We start from the raw sequence: 16,130 nt of genomic DNA, 5'->3' as shown, positions 1-16,130 counted from the left end.
GTGTGTTCACTAGAGATAATGATGAAAAATATGATTTAAAGTCTTTAAAAATTTTTCTTAATAAGTGCCTAAAATTATTACCTCTACTGTTCATATTTATATGTCACTCTTATTAAAAATAGATAATTTTTAATATTTATTATTTTCGCAAAATCAATGCATAAATAACACTATTATTTCTATTTTACCCTTTCGATCACAATAGGAAAATAAATGATCAATTTAACTAATTAAAATAAATCAATTTATGTAAAAACAGAGAGAAGACCAAGATCAGAAACGGAAGAAATCAGTTATATACATGGAAAATTTGTTCCCGCTAAAATCTAAAAAAAGAAAATACACATAAATTTCTTCACTTTTTTTTTTTAAAATAAATTTTTTTTCTTTTTATGATGAGAACCAAATTGGAATTTTAATTAAGACAATTATTATTATTTGATGTCAATTTGTATTCTTTTAAGGAATCTCAAAATTTTAGAGTTTATATAAAGTCAAACCCCATGAAAGAGAAGGAAGTTCCAAGTCATTTGTTCAAATGCTATTCAGCTAAAGGGAGTTCAACTAACATTTTCTTGTCACATTGTCACTTATTCCATCTTGAGCCATAATAATAATACTCATAATTTTTTTTTGTTAAAAGGTCTCCTTTTCATTTCTTCATTTTTAATTTTTTTTTGTTTCCTCAAAGTTGAAGTAAGAAATGTCTTTTTTGGGTCTTAGGGTCATTGGAATTTGTATAAAGATTGAAGCTTTTTGAGTGTATGATAAATTTTCTTGAATATTTGAACACCCTTTTGAGCTCTTTTAAAGAGTGAGCTTAAAAAATGTTTGTTTGTGTGTTTTGGGTCATTGGAATTTGTATAAAGATTGAAGCTTTTTGAGTGTATGATTAATTTTCTTGAATCATTGAACACCCTTTTGAGCTCTTTTAAAGAGTGAATTGAAGAAATGTTTGTTTGTGTGTTTGAGGTCATTGAAATTTGCATAAAGATTGAAGCTTTTTGAGTGTATGATAGTTTTCTTGATACTTTGAGGCCTATGTGGACACCCTTTAAGCTGTTTAAAAGGGTGAACTTTTCTTTTACTTCATTTTCTTCTTGTTTGTGTAAGCTCTAGTGGTCTGGTATTCTGTTCTTTTTCTGTGGTTTCAAGCTTTTTTTGGGGTTTTTTTAAATCTGGGGTTCTGTTATTTGGATATATTATACATTTATTTATTGGTGTTTGTGAGAAAGTTTTGATTTTCAAGGAGTTTTTTTGTTTATGGGCAATTGAAAAAGGTTCTTCTTGAAAAACTCCAATTTGCCTTGTTGGAAAGGATAATTCTTTTTTGTTTTTTTTGGCTTTATTCTTGATACTTTATTTTGGGTTTGGGCTTGAGGAGTTTGCAAAAAAAAAAAAATGAAGACAGGAAGGAGGAGGAAATTGCATTTTAGCAAGATTTACACATTTAAATGTGGGAGAGATTCATTTTTAGGTGATGTTGATCATTCCCAAATTGGAGGTCCAGGATATTCAAGAGTTGTTTATTGTAATGAACCAAGTAGTTTTGAGTCTGTAATTAGAGATTATGTTGGAAATTATGTAAGTACTACAAAGTATAGTTCTGCAACTTTCTTGCCAAAGTCCTTATTTGAACAGTTTAGAAGAGTGGCTAATTTTTACTTTCTTGTAATTGCTATATTATCCTTCACACCACTTACTCCTTATTCTCCTGCCACTGCTGTTATTCCTCTTGTTATTGTTATTGGAGTCACCATGTTGAAAGAAGGTATTGAGGATTGGCAGAGAAAACAACAGGTACTCACTCTTTTTCTTCTGAGTAATTAAAGTATGCAGTTCCTCGGGAACGGAGAATCGCTTGTTAACGAGGGATATGCCCTCTTACAAGCCTTCCCAACACGAATTTGGATTAGTCGGGCTAAACCCCCCAAAAAAAAAGTTTCATGCTTTCTCAATTGATTGTTGAATGTGGAAGACAATACTTCATGTTAATCCTTTAGTTTTATATGATTATCATTTGTGTTTTCATTTTCTGTGTTTTAGGATATTGAGATGAATAATAGGAAGGTTAAAGTACATCAAGAAAATGGAGTTTTTAACCAAACAGAATGGAAAAACTTGAGAGTTGGTGACATTGTTAAGGTGGAGAAGGATGAGTTCTTCCCGGCAGACTTACTGTTGCTTTCGTCTAGTTATGAAGATGCAGTGTGCTATGTTGAAACCATGAATCTTGATGGGGAGACTAATTTGAAGCTTAAGCAGGCATTGGAGGTGACTTCATCGTTGCACGAAGATTCACACTTCAAAGACTTTAAGGCTTTTGTTAAATGTGAAGATCCTAATGCTAATTTATATGCTTTTGTTGGAACTATGGAGTATGGAGAAAAGCAGAATCATCTTTCTCCCCAGCAATTACTTCTCAGGGACTCTAAATTGCGGAACACAGATTACATATATGGGGCTGTTATCTTTACTGGTCACGATACAAAGGTCATGCAGAATGCTACTGATCCACCTTCGAAAAGAAGCAATGTTGAGAGGAGAATGGATAAGATCATTTACTTCTTATTTGTTCTTTTGGTCACTATGTCCTTTGTTGGATCAGTCTGCTTTGGATTTCTGACTAAAGAGGACTTATACGATGGACACAAGAGGTGGTATCTACGGCCTGATGAATCGAACATATATTATGATCCCAATAGAGCTTTTGCTGCTTCCGTATACCATTTTCTGACAGCCGTGATGTTGTATAGCTACTTGATTCCGATATCCTTATATGTGTCAATAGAAATTGTTAAAGTTCTTCAGAGTATGTTCATTAATCAGGACATTCATATGTATCACGAAGAAACGGACAGACCAGCGCATGCCCGCACCTCAAATTTAAATGAGGAACTTGGTCAGGTTGACACAATACTTTCAGACAAAACCGGTACCTTAACTTGTAACTCAATGGAGTTTGTCAAGTGTTCAGTAGCTGGAACGGCTTATGGACGTGGTATTACTGATGTCGAGAAGGCTATGGCTAAAAGAAATGGTTCTCCATTGATTGAGGATTCTGCTGTTAGTCCAAAGAAGTCCTCAATAAAAGGCTTCAACTTTCAAGACGAGCGAATCATGAATGGGAGTTGGGTGCATGAGCCTCATTTAGATGTTATACAGAAGTTTTTCCGTTTACTCGCAGTCTGTCATACAGTCATACCAGAAGTAGATGAAGAAACAAGTAAGATATCATATGAAGCTGAATCTCCAGACGAGGCAGCCTTTGTAGTTGCAGCTAAAGAAATTGGCTTTGAATTAGTTAAAAGGACACAAACAAGTGTGTCAGTGCATGAGTTGGATCCGGTATCTGGCAAGAAAGTCGAGAGGTTCGTTAACATCAAACATGTCTCTACAATATGCATTTTCAGAAATTTATAAAGCATATAACGTAGTAAGTATTTTTCAAATATTACAAAGCATACTCTTGGAACAAGATCCTTTTATATTTATATCCCTAGCCAAGTAACAAGTGATAAATTAGCTCTGACTCTTTTGTTATGTTCATTTGGTGCTTCCTTTTATCCCAGTAATAATCTGTCTTTCAACCTCCTTCTCCATCCTGTTGACAATCGAATACTTTAATTGCCAGGAAAGATTTTATGTTCAAGATTACGTAGTGAAAACAGCCTAGTATCAGTGATGTTTCTAAATTTTGTGCTTACATAGTAGACCAAAATAATCAAGTTTCATGCAGAAGCTAACAAAGCAAACCTCAAAAAACACTATATAAGAAGAAAAACGAGAAATATATCAAAAGAGTAATCATAGATTTCTTCGTTTGCAGGTTATATACAGTTTTGAATGTGTTGGAGTTTAATAGTGCAAGAAAGAGGATGTCTGTAATAGTAAAAGATGAGGAGGGAAAGATATTGCTACTCTGCAAAGGTGCTGATAGGTTAGTAAAATTGCAACTTAACAAACATCATAAACTCCTTCAATTAATTGCTGACTTTGTTTATGTTTCCTTCTTCTATATGGCCTTTATGCAGTGTGATGTTTGAAAGGCTCGCGAAGAGTGGAAGAGAATTTGAAGAGATAACAAGGGAACATGTAAATGAGTATGCTGATGCAGGCTTGAGGACCTTGATACTGGCTTATCGAGAAATCACCAAGGACGAATACCAAGTGTTCAATGAGCAGTTTTTACAGGCCAAGAATTCAGTCAGTGCAGACCGTGATGCGTTGATTGATGAAGCAACTAAAAAGATTGAAAAGGAGTTGATTCTACTCGGCGCCACTGCTGTTGAAGACAAACTCCAACAAGGAGTGAGTTTAATAAAGTCACTGGTCTCTTACCACCAAGCATCATTTGGATGTATTGTATGACATTTGTTCTGTTATTTAATGATAGGTTCCTGAATGCATTGACAAACTTGCACAAGCTGGTATCAAGATATGGGTTTTGACCGGGGATAAGATGGAAACAGCCATTAATATCGGGTATATTATTTGGTTATGAATTTTATACTTGTTGATTCAATTGCTGCTTGTCTAAACATATTTTGTCCATAATGTCTGCTTCAGCTATGCCTGTAGTTTGCTTAGACAAGGAATGAAGCAAATTATCATAAACTTGGAAACACCTGATATTATTGCAACCGAGAAAGGAGGAGACAAAGATGCTATTGCTAAGGTAAATACATACTCTTTCTTCGTCACATTTCTTATTAGGAGTTACTTGATTGAAATGTTACTGATGGAGTTGTCTATGCTATTTCTTCTTTGTCATAGACGTCAAAGGAAAGTGTTGTACGACAAATTATAGAAGGGAAAGCTTTACTAACGGATTCAAAGGCAAAGGCATTTGCTTTGATCATTGATGGGAAATCACTTACATATGCTCTAGCAGATGACACAAAAAGATTGCTTTTAGACCTTGCGATTGGATGTGCCTCTGTTATATGTTGCCGTTCATCACCTAAACAAAAGGCATTGGTGAGTACAACTTGTCTTCACAACCAAAATGTTGCTATTAGATTTCTCATCTTTTTGATTTGTTCTAAAGCATACCATTTTTTCGGAATATAAGGTAACAAGACTTGTCAAATTTGGGACTGGAAAGACAACTTTAGCCATTGGAGATGGAGCTAATGATGTAGGAATGCTTCAAGAAGCTGATATTGGAATTGGAATCAGTGGTGTTGAAGGAATGCAGGTGAGAGCTTCGTACATTTCTCTTGTCTTTTGCAGCACTACACAATTCTACTTCTTGCATCTGTCGTTTTCTCAATTTTCTTTTCCCTGATTCGCACTTGGTAGGCTGTTATGTCAAGTGATGTTGCAATTGCTCAGTTCCGATTCTTGGAACGTTTGCTTTTAGTACATGGTCATTGGTGTTACAGAAGGATCTCTTCAATGGTAATCGATATGCTACTGGATTTCTTCCTTAGATTTGTTGCGCAAACAGATTCACAGTTGGTTTTTCAGGAGCATTCCTGAAACTGGATTTTCGTTTCCTTGCAGATATGCTACTTTTTCTACAAAAACGTTGCATTCGGCTTTACTCTCTTCTTATACGAGACATATGCATCGTTTTCTGCACAACTTGCATATAACGATTGGTTTCTGTCGCTTTACAATGTGTTCTTCACATCATTACCAGTGATTGCTCTGGGAGTCTTTGATCAAGATGTATCCGCTCGATATTGTCTTAAGGTATGTCATACATCATACAGTGTTGATCAAGATGTATCTATCTATCATTATTGGAAGTACTTGACCATATGGATATTATTGCAGTTTCCTATACTGTATCAAGAAGGTATACAAAACGTCCTTTTCAGCTGGCGTCGTATAATTGGCTGGATGTTGAATGGTGTCTGCAGTGCAGCTATTATCTTCTTCATCTGCATAACAACGCTAGATCCTCAGGCCTTCGATAAAAATGGTAAAACTGGTGACTACAGTATCGTGGGAGCAACAATGTACACATGTGTTGTTTGGGTTGTAAACTGTCAGATGGCTCTAGCTGTTAGTTATTTCACCTTGATCCAACACATCTTCATCTGGGGTGGAATAGCTCTCTGGTACATCTTCCTTGTAATATACGGAGCCATTCCTACGACACTTTCCACCAACGCATACCAAGTCTTCGTGGAAGCTCTTGTTCCCTCCGCGTTATACTGGTTAGTCACACTGTTAGTAGTTGTTTCAGCTCTAGCCCCTTACTTTACATACGAAGCAATTCAGTTCCGCTTCTTCCCAATGTACCATGGGATGATTCAATGGATAAGGTATGAGGGAAACTCGAATGACCCTGAGTTCTGCAACGACGTGAGGCAGAGGTCAATAAGACTCACAACTGTAGGTTTCACTGCTCGTTTGATAGCAAGATCTAATTCTAGTCTAAAACGACATGAATGGTATTCACGGATGATATTCGATTAGATCTCTCTCAGCAGGGACCAGACTTCAGAACTACAGAAAACTACAGGTTTTCGAACTGGAATCCCTCAGCTAAGAGATGCAACAGAAGCAACATTCCGCCATTACATGTCTTAAACAGACGAAAAAACTTGCCCCCGGAGGTTTGTAAATTTTCCCAGAGAAGGCAACATGTGTATAGTAATTCTTTTATATCTTGTAGAATTATGACATCTTCTTTGTTAAATACAAGAAGCACAGTAGATAGAATAGGTAAAGAGATACCAATCATCTTATGTAAATTTTCTAGCAAACACTACAGAATGATCATTTTGTATTTGAAATGTACAGAAATTTCTCTAAATTGCAATCAACAACAAGTGCAATCCCACACGTAGAGTCGGGGGAGGGTATGATGTATCCCGACTAACCCCAACCTTTAGAGATTGTTTCCGATAGATCCTCCGTAAAAAAGAAAAATAACAATAGTATAATAGCAGAACAAACAAAACAATCATGTAACAAGGTAAAACCATAGTTTGCAAATAAATGTCAGATAAATTGAAACAAAGAGAATAGCGTAAATTACGTAAAAGGCAACATGCCCATACGAGTTAAAAATACATTACAACTTCGTTAATTGTCCTTCTCCTCTTTAAATCAAATACACCGAGGGGGCAGCCTGATGCACGTAGCATCCTGCATTCATGCAAGGTCCGCGAAAGAGATCATAAAATCTCCTAACTTTTAACAAACACGAAAAACTAAAAAAAACGAGTAAACATAAATATAATACAAACAAAACGTCCAATGTGTCACATAAATTGGAACAAAACGAAGAAATATCATTTAATCAAGCAACCGATTCGGAGACGGTATTTAATCCGAGAAAATCGGTAGCAGATTTTCCAAGAATATTAGCAAATTCATTAAAACTTATAACCCCATCTCCATTCGTATCAGCTTCTTGCATCAAATTTGACAATTCTCTATACGTTAACGGATGACCCATTTTCGACATTTGTCCGGCGAGTTCAGCGGCGGTAATGTAGCCATTACCGTCGCGATCGAACGATTGAAAAAGCTCCATTAGCTGATCTTGATTGATTAATATATCTTCATTCATATCAGGCATAATCGCATCTACAAGCTCATCAAATTCAACAGATCCATTGCCGTTATGATCGATTTTAGAGAGTAAAACATGGAGTTGATCGCCGCAACCGGGTTTCAGGCCGAGGGAACGGAGGAGTGCGGCGAGTTCTAGCTGAGTTAAGCTGCCGTCGCCGTTGAGATCGAAACGCATGAATATGTCTTTTAGCTGTTTGAGTTGATCAGATTTGAGAGTTGTCATCATTGTTGTAGAGAAACAGGGGAAGAAGAAAAATATGGAGGAAAAGAGAGAAGGAGAAACAGAGGATAATGAAACAAAGTATTGTTAGAGGTTAGTTATTTGCTGTTACGTATTGTTTCGTAACGTATTATTTTAATTAATTATAAAGTTTCAAATAGATTGTATTGTTTTCCATTGTTATATTAACACCATAGGTAAGAAAAGGCTTAAATTAATTAGTAGCTTAATTAAAGTTAAATACACATTAGTGTTATTTTTATTTTGTTTTTAAGATGTAAAGTTTATTTTTTTTTCTTTTATATTTATTTTTTTAATGTAATATATATAATTGGAAAAAAAATATTTTTTAATGTTTCGAAACTAATTTAAAAAATAAATAAATTAAAAGATATAGTATAATTTTTTGTTAAATAAGACTTGTGATAAATTTATTATTACTAAAAAAAGTTGAGAACTTCAAATTTGAGTAAAAGATTTAAGAGAAACTTTGCATAAAAATCTCAGTTGTTTATAAGTTAATTATTTAAATATACTTTATTTTGTAATATTATAAATTTTTATCAGATTTTGTTGTGTTTAGATATATTTAGATACATGTATCCAAAATATATGAGGTCAAGATTAGTTGTAATTTATTTCAGATACACGGTATCCAAGTGGATTCACATATACCTTTGACATTCGCCTTTTTCTCCATCTCAGTCGCTCCTCTCTCTGTTTTAGTGTATTTGGCCCCTAAATGCCTAAAAATGTCATGGCGTGTGTTTACAAACCTCTCGAGATAAATTAGGAAGACAAAAAACATTGATAATATCACCCTCTAAGAATTTTGTAAAAAATACCCGAAACACATATCATCAAAAAGATCATTGACATATTGAACGAGTAATGATTGATTCTCGTCCTTCAAAGATTACGAGTGTAACAAGAGCATCCATCGACAAAAGGAATCACCCTAAGATTCGTGGCTATTAAGAACGAATGTAATCAAATAGGCTATTTCTCAATCTTTCTTGACTTTTTATCATTCAAAAGGAAGTAGACTAGTTACAGTGAAAATTACTCCAAGCCAAAAGGGAACTTACTATACATATGAAAGCTAAACTAAGGCATCTCTAAGCTAATAAGGTACCTTTGATGTATCAACAGATGCATACATAGCTTCAATAAGCCCTTTTGTTCTATAAAATCATCTAAGGATGTTCATTTGACTCTCTACTATTCTGATTAGTTACGCTGAAAAAATCCGAACTAAAATCTTGCTTACCGAATGCCATTTTCCTAAACCAACTTATTTCTGCAGATTGTAGTGCAGCACTATGTATTGCACTTTCACCAACTTTCATCCCGTTTGACAGATCGTGTATAGCCATACCATCGAAAGCTCTCATAATCTACGAAGCATAATCATGATCAGAATTCAGAATGCTGTAACTGCCCTTCACAAGAAGAGTCTTGAAGGTGTCTTTTGCATAGGTTTTCAATGAAACAGAACAAAAGGTACCTGTCCCATTGCTGGTCTCTTTGCAGATGAGTGACGCACGCAAGATGCAGCAGCCTCAATCATTCGGAACATCTCCGTGCCAACATAGTTCTTTTCAAGGCACGGATCTGCCAACAGATCAAATTCCTCCTTTTGAAGTGCTCGACTAAGCAAAGGTCGGGCCTGGACAACAAAAAAAATCAAGTTACAGTATAATAATATGTTTTAAGCCTGGTTCAAATTTAGCAATGGAAACTAGTACCTGAATACAATTCTAATCAAAAGAAATGAAAATCTTCCAAGACATTTTTTTATAATTTATGAGAAGGATATTGTCATGCTTCCTTAGCGAAGAAAGTCATAATGTTTTTAAGGTACTGAAAGCTTTGTAAAATGGCTATTGCTACTAGCTAGGCACTGACGACAAGAAAACGGAGGGAGTTTGAGAATAAAATAACCACAGGGAATACACACATTCAGCATGATAAAGATAAAAGTTTTCAGTGCTACTGTAATGGTTTTTCAGTTTTCTAACATTATAAAGGATCAATGGGAATTAAAGCGGATAAATTTTTTAGGCTTACAGCATTCCGAAATCATTCTTACCATGATAAGGCATCATTTCATGATAAAAAAGGGAAAAATAAAGAAGAGGAACTTCACTAGCAGACCAACTAGAGGCCTACTGTAGAGTAGAAAAATGGCGGTTTCTTCGAATATCAGCTACCAAGTTCTTGTGCAGTATGGGAAAAGACGGAGGAACAACCAAATCCTGACTCAACTGAAATTTTGTAGGTTATCCTAGAATAAGGGACTAAAAATTTAAGTTCTCTCTGCACGCTGATATGCACTTTCATTGCCTTAGGTCGGATATTAATGTCAAAATTTCTAACAAAGAGGTAATAAAGGAGACCTGACGAAAATATGGATTTCGAGAAAAACAAATAATAGATTGGCTACAAACATACCCACTCAACTAGATTCTCTTGCCCAGAAGGCTGAGATGTATCCACTGACTTCCTTCCAGTAATTAGCTCCAGAAGCACCACGCCAAAGGAATATACATCAGATTTCTCGGTCAGCTTGCCAGTTGATGCATATTCAGGAGCCATGTATCTGAGTCAGATCTAAGGAATTAGAATAAATATGTGAAATTGAAAAATATGCAATAAAATATTTATCTTATGCTGTCAACTTAATATAAAAGTTGGCACTGAAACATACCCAAATGTTCCCACGACACGTGTTGTGATATGACTTTCTGCATCCTGAGCTAATTTAGCTAGTCCAAAATCAGCAACCTGTAGAAAGTAAACTAATTGTAAAAGGCGGCTCGCGAGACGAAGAATGTGGATATAGGAGTTCGAAGACTAAGACATACATGGGCCTCAAAGTTGTCATCTAAAAGAATGTTTGATGACTTAATGTCCCTGTGAATAATACGAGGATAACCTGTCATCCACACCAAAAGAATTAATTAAGAACCAAAAAAAGGAGCATCATACTTTAACTATATAATGAAAGGTAGCTCAAGTAACAAGAATGAAGGAAATGAGCATAGAAAATCACAATCGCTTCGCCTGGTCTACTTTTCTTAACATTTCACTACTTATTCAACAGTAACACATAATAAGTCAGTGATGATTAACACATTCAGCTTTGTTATATGGAGAAACCAGTTTGTCACTTGCTTTAAAATATATGCTTCACAAGAGCAGTTGAACAGGTTTCTCTCACTTTACAACCTGGCTCGATCAGGGAAGATTTATTCAATGCTTGTCGTAGAGTGAATATTGGCAATCTAAAAGCATATAATGCACTACAAATGCAGAGGCTGATGTGCTCACTTCAGTGTAGAAGATATACTCATGTTCAACGAGACTATGTCTGCTCGTGGATTAAAATATTCCTTTCTCGGGAATGTAACTAAATGGTGCAGTGCAATACAGGAGTGTATAAAGAACTGAGTCATACAATTTTTCCTGTTCTCTCAATGAAACCAATCATGTTTTGTTCAGTCTTAGTTCAATTTTGAGCCTCATTTGGTACATTCAGCTACAAAAACATCTTTTAAGTTACTAATCAGAGAAGGTGGTTAGAATTCATTATTTACACTGCCAAAAGGTCATATAATCGAGATAATTTATGAGATGCATTAAAACTGAAGATACAATTCTAAATTGCGGAAGTTATATTATAACATTACCAAAGGGAAATCCAATACCAAGATCTTGCTACCTCCATTGAGCTAAACTACTTATACGTTCCATTTTTTCTTTTTACTTCAAGTCCTCTTTTAGGGATAAATGGAGAAAGTTGGTTCTGGAAGTAGCTCAGATTGCATCATTTAATTGACCACAGCTGTTCAGCTAGTGGAGTAGGGATCAATAAAAAGAATGCAAGTGATACGATAAGAACACACAATCTCATATCACAATCCGATTCGTCATATGGTAAAAGAATTTACATCCTGCTTTCTCTCTAATTTTTGGGGCAGGAAAGAGGAGACATTTTTTTTCAGCCATACAAACGAACTGAAATAAATATAAACATTGATAAGATAAAAGGATTAAGGAACAGAACACTAATTGCAATCTTAATGCAGATATGATAATCCACTGTCATGCCAAAATATTATATAACGAGGTAATTTATGGCATGAAAAAGGACCTTAGAATCCAATTCTAAACTGCATAAGTAATTTCATTACATTACAAAAAGGCCTTCTAATATAATTACTGAAAATTATTACTACATGTTTTGTTTTCTCTCTCTTTTTTATTTTCCTTTCGTTAATGTATGCTTTTAGGAAGAGTAGAAAGAAGGTGGTTGTGGAGCTTAGATTGCCATCCACGATCCTGCCACAGCTTTAGGGATCATTAAAATTAATTCCAAGTTGTGGTAAAGGTTTTAACTGTACATTTCTCTTTTAAGTATAAGCAGGAGGGTTGTTCAACCAATGAAAGATATCAAGTGAATAAAACATGGATAACTCATAAGAATTGAGGAAGAGAACAGTATTACAATCTTCATGCAGATAAGCTATTCCACGAGCTGCGCCAACAGCAATTTTAACACGTGTTGGCCAATTCATGACAGGCCTCCCTTGTGCTGTAACTTGCAAGAATCAACAGCTAGCTTTAGTGACAAAACATAACAAATGAAATAATTAAATCTAAAAATGTTATGCTTACCATGAAGATGGAAGTAAAGGGTATTATTGGAGACATAGTCATAAACGAGGAGCCTTTTGTTCTCTGAAATGCAATAACCTACAAGTGAAACCAAATGACGATGGTGTATCCGGCTAATGATTTCAACTTCAGCTCTAAATTCCCGTTCGCCCTGGCTCCCACCAATATTTAGCTGCTTTACCGCGACATATCTTCCATCTGCTAGATAGCCTTTGTATACAGAACCAAATCCACCCTTCCCTAATTCATTTTTCGCTGAGAAGTCATTAGTGGCCTCAACTAGTTCTTGATAAGTAAACCATGTCTTTGCATTGTTGAATCCACCAGGGTCTGCTGGAGAATTGAGGAAATTAGAGCTCGTTCCGTTTATCTCAGATGTCGTCGATTCATTGACCTTCAATAAAGCAGACTCTGTACACAACTTTCACATCTTCTCAGATTTCACTTGAAAGGTCTCAACTACAAATATTACTTTGATTTTTCTGAGCACTGAATAACAAACTAAAAGGAATGATTTTATAGTTTCTGAAAATTTACCTGATTTTGGAGAGGAGCACGTTGAGATTGGCTTGACATAACCACTACAATGGACAGAATTCTTCTTCTTTCGCTTCCGTATGCACCATACAACTGCTCCGATGATACCAACCAATAAAAGAACAATTACAATGCCAATGGAAGCTGACTCTGCAGTACCACTGCTGTTGCCACCGGCAGGCTTTGGACTTTCTGTTGAACGGTTTCCGGAATTATGGTTACTAGGAACTTGTGATGAAGGAGGACTAAGAGAAGATTGTGCACCATTAGAGGATGGAGGTGGTGGTGACCATTGTATTACAGATGTTGGTGTTGATGAGTTTGAGGGGGAATCAGAAGATGGTGAGTTACTTGGAGATAATGTAGCCGGTGAAGGTGGCGAATCTTTAGAAGGGCCTAAGGCTGGTGAAGGAGGCGAATTTTCTGATGACTTAGATGTTGGGGATGGTGGTGTATCTCCACCTCTACCTCCATCCCCAGGTGAGTTGGATGAAGGTGGTGAAGGTGGTGAAGATGATGATGAACCTTTTTTAGGTTCAGGAGATTGTGGTGGGGATGAATTTCCATGTGATTGTGGTGCTGGAGGAGGTTCTGGATTCTGTACATGTGGCGGAGGTGACAATGCAGGGGGAGGTGATGAAGTTGGTGGAGGTGAACTGACAGGAGGAGGAGGAGTTGGTGCAGGTGGAGGTGATGCTGGTGGTGGACTAGAAGATTTAGGTGGTGGTGAACTAGGTGGAGGACTAGTTGATTCAGGTGGAGGTGAACTAGGAGGTGGACTAGAAGATGCAGGTGGCGGTGAACTAGGAGGTGGACTAGAAGATGGAGGTGGTGGTGAGCTAACAGGTGGACTAGAAGGTGTAGGCGGAGGACTAGACGTTGGAGGTGCATTATCAGTTGGAGGAGCAGATCCTTCATAAAGTAGTGAAGAATCCATTATAGTCTATAAGATTGGTGGTGAAGCTAGGACAGACTATATTAACATTTGTCGTAAGAGAGTAAACAGCCCGGAGAGAAGTCACAGATAATGGAACTTCAAATTCTATAACTCGGAGGTGGATGATTAAAGTTTTAACATCTCACCACCACCAAAGCTAGCTACATTTACAACATTTCTTATACAATGCACACTTGCTGACATAAAACTAAGATCCCTAATATTGCTTCTTCTTATTCCAAAATTTATCCAAACTCAACAACCAATTCACTCATAGTACACACACCACTCCCAAGTTAAACACCTAGGATTTTCAACACAACAAAAACCTCAACCTCAACCTTAAACATATCAGATTTTACGCGAAATCAAAATGTTGCCACAAGACACAGAATTTAGTGACAGGTCTAAAGCAGAACAATATCTCCTTTTTAGCTATAACTCATAAGAACAATCCCTCCATACACTGCAGAACCTTATCAGAGTAAAAAAGATTCAATCTTTCTAAACAAAACAGCCAAATAATGATATCACCAGCAACTATGACCAAAATAAAAGCACCCCAGATCACCAAATGCAGTTTCAAGAAACACCCACAACACCAAACAGATTTATTCGAATACCCAGATACCCAAATCAAGAAAAAGATACAGAAATTCAAGATTATGTAGAATTTACCCTTTCTAAGGAAACCCCACTCCAAAAAGGTGAATCAAATTGTGAAAACATCCACAAAGCATTAGGTACAAGATCAAAAAATTGCAAATTTGCTGCTCAATTTCCCACGTACACAATCAAGAATGTAAAAAACTTCAGAATTTTTTAAAATTTTGTGTTTATATACAAGAAGGAATATTTGTTTTGTTTACAATAATGTTGTAATGATTATGATTATGATGATTAGGTTTATGAAGATTGATGAATTATGTATATATTGTTACAATGTCACAATCGATGAGATTTGGCCTTTGGGTGATGGTTGTGTAACGTTTGTAGCTACCAATGCAAGAAATCACAAAGGACCCAATTTTTTTTTTCTTTTTTCACCTTATTCCTCTAAAAAAAAATTAAAAAAAAATTATTTAACACTTTGGATGAATTATAAAATGTAGTCTTAGCGAAGGACAAGATGCGGAATGTGATGTTGAGATGATTCGAACATGTAAAAGAAAATAGGTGAGAAGTTGGTTATGTATGGTTCTATTAGAAGTAGAGTTAGGTCGAATGTGTAGGACATATGACGCTTTAACTCTTTTTTTTATTTTATGATTGTGGTGTTTAAATTAGCTTTTATGGACTTTGATAAATTCACATGCTATATGTCATCTGCCACCAGCAACAGTTACCATATAACTCTGTCAACCAACGTTAGGACAAATAGTATTTTTTTGTCTTCTCCATTGAGTTATCAACTTGAAACGTCTGAATTCTCAACCACTTTATTGATCAACTTATCGAGGACATAACCTTAGATAATCAATTTCAACATTTACAGCTTATAGATTAATTTATTCAATAGGTCCATTGGGAGGATATATACAAATTAGGATACAACGCTACTATAGAAAATTGAACATTGTCTTATTTATTCTTTCGTATATTAGTCATAACTTTGTCCTTATAATTTTCTATTCTTCGATTTCTATTATGATACATAGTATTTTTTATTGAAATTCAAAGTAAATCTTAGTTCAGTCCCCTTAAATTCAAAATTGGACATGCACACTTTTTTTGACTCATATGGAGATTAATTTCCATTTAATTAGTTTAAGATACTCATACTTATAGATAAAATAATATATGATCCAAATAGTTTAGATAGTAAAAAGGAAATAATTGATAGTCTGAGATGTTATTTTTTAAGAAATATTGTGTTGAGCTAATATTAAACAAATAAAATTGAACAATAGAATATTTTATTAAGACCAGAATTGAAAATTGAGCACGTCAATTTTGCAAAGAGGTTACAATTCTCATTTACAAACATATAAATTAAAAATTAAAGAATGAAAGTACGTAACCCTTCGAGCACTAATTAATGAAAGTACGTAAGAGACCACCACTTTTCTAATTCATCCTTCTCTCCACGAGCAGAACACAAATGTTACTTATCGTAGCCACCATTCACATCGATTTCTTCTTGATTTTCCCGAAAATAAATCCAACACTATAACTTCTTGATTAATATCTGAATAAACTATCGGCGATTTCAAATAA

The 16,130-nt window shown here is 35.4% G+C and overlaps 3 protein-coding genes across 6 annotated transcripts; 1 reads left to right on the top strand and 2 right to left on the bottom strand.

The window, feature by feature from the left end:
• Nucleotides 1-335: 335 nt before the first annotated feature.
• Nucleotides 336-6,772, top strand: LOC101246336 (putative phospholipid-transporting ATPase 9). Its single transcript, XM_004236906.3, has 11 exons — nucleotides 336-1,800; nucleotides 2,047-3,371; nucleotides 3,830-3,940; nucleotides 4,035-4,311; nucleotides 4,397-4,485; nucleotides 4,570-4,678; nucleotides 4,777-4,980; nucleotides 5,075-5,200; nucleotides 5,305-5,403; nucleotides 5,509-5,700; nucleotides 5,785-6,772. The coding sequence occupies exons 1-11, from the start codon at nucleotides 1,402-1,404 to the stop codon at nucleotides 6,430-6,432; spliced, it is 3,579 nt and encodes a 1,192-aa protein (XP_004236954.1). The 5' UTR covers nucleotides 336-1,401; the 3' UTR covers nucleotides 6,433-6,772.
• A 197-nt stretch (nucleotides 6,773-6,969) lies between these two features.
• On the bottom strand, nucleotides 6,970-7,887 carry LOC101263508 (probable calcium-binding protein CML16). Its single transcript, XM_004237157.5, has one exon. The coding sequence runs from the start codon at nucleotides 7,763-7,765 to the stop codon at nucleotides 7,262-7,264; it is 504 nt and encodes a 167-aa protein (XP_004237205.1). The 5' UTR covers nucleotides 7,766-7,887; the 3' UTR covers nucleotides 6,970-7,261.
• Nucleotides 7,888-8,746: 859 nt separating this feature from the next.
• On the bottom strand, nucleotides 8,747-14,985 carry LOC101263806 (proline-rich receptor-like protein kinase PERK9). Of its 4 annotated transcripts, none has more exons than XM_019213243.3 (8): nucleotides 12,977-14,985; nucleotides 12,440-12,850; nucleotides 12,270-12,362; nucleotides 10,627-10,697; nucleotides 10,470-10,546; nucleotides 10,214-10,361; nucleotides 9,267-9,428; nucleotides 8,747-9,156 (listed from the first exon to the last, which is right to left on the bottom strand). In XM_019213243.3, the coding sequence occupies exons 1-8, from the start codon at nucleotides 13,911-13,913 to the stop codon at nucleotides 8,956-8,958; spliced, it is 2,100 nt and encodes a 699-aa protein (XP_019068788.1). In that variant the 5' UTR covers nucleotides 13,914-14,985; the 3' UTR covers nucleotides 8,747-8,955. The 4 variants fall into 4 exon arrangements, with proteins under 4 accessions (XP_019068788.1, XP_004237206.1, XP_019068789.1 ...); XM_004237158.5 differs by having other exon boundaries at nucleotides 12,270-12,356; XM_019213244.3 differs by having other exon boundaries at nucleotides 12,440-12,769.
• Nucleotides 14,986-16,130: the final 1,145 nt, after the last annotated feature.

The sequence above is a fragment of the Solanum lycopersicum genome, chromosome 4 (genome assembly GCF_036512215.1).
Source record: "Solanum lycopersicum chromosome 4, SLM_r2.1".
NCBI lineage: Eukaryota > Viridiplantae > Streptophyta > Magnoliopsida > Solanales > Solanaceae > Solanum > Solanum lycopersicum.
Note: the sequence above shows the minus strand (reverse complement) of the source record. Positions and strands in the feature narration are given on the sequence as shown.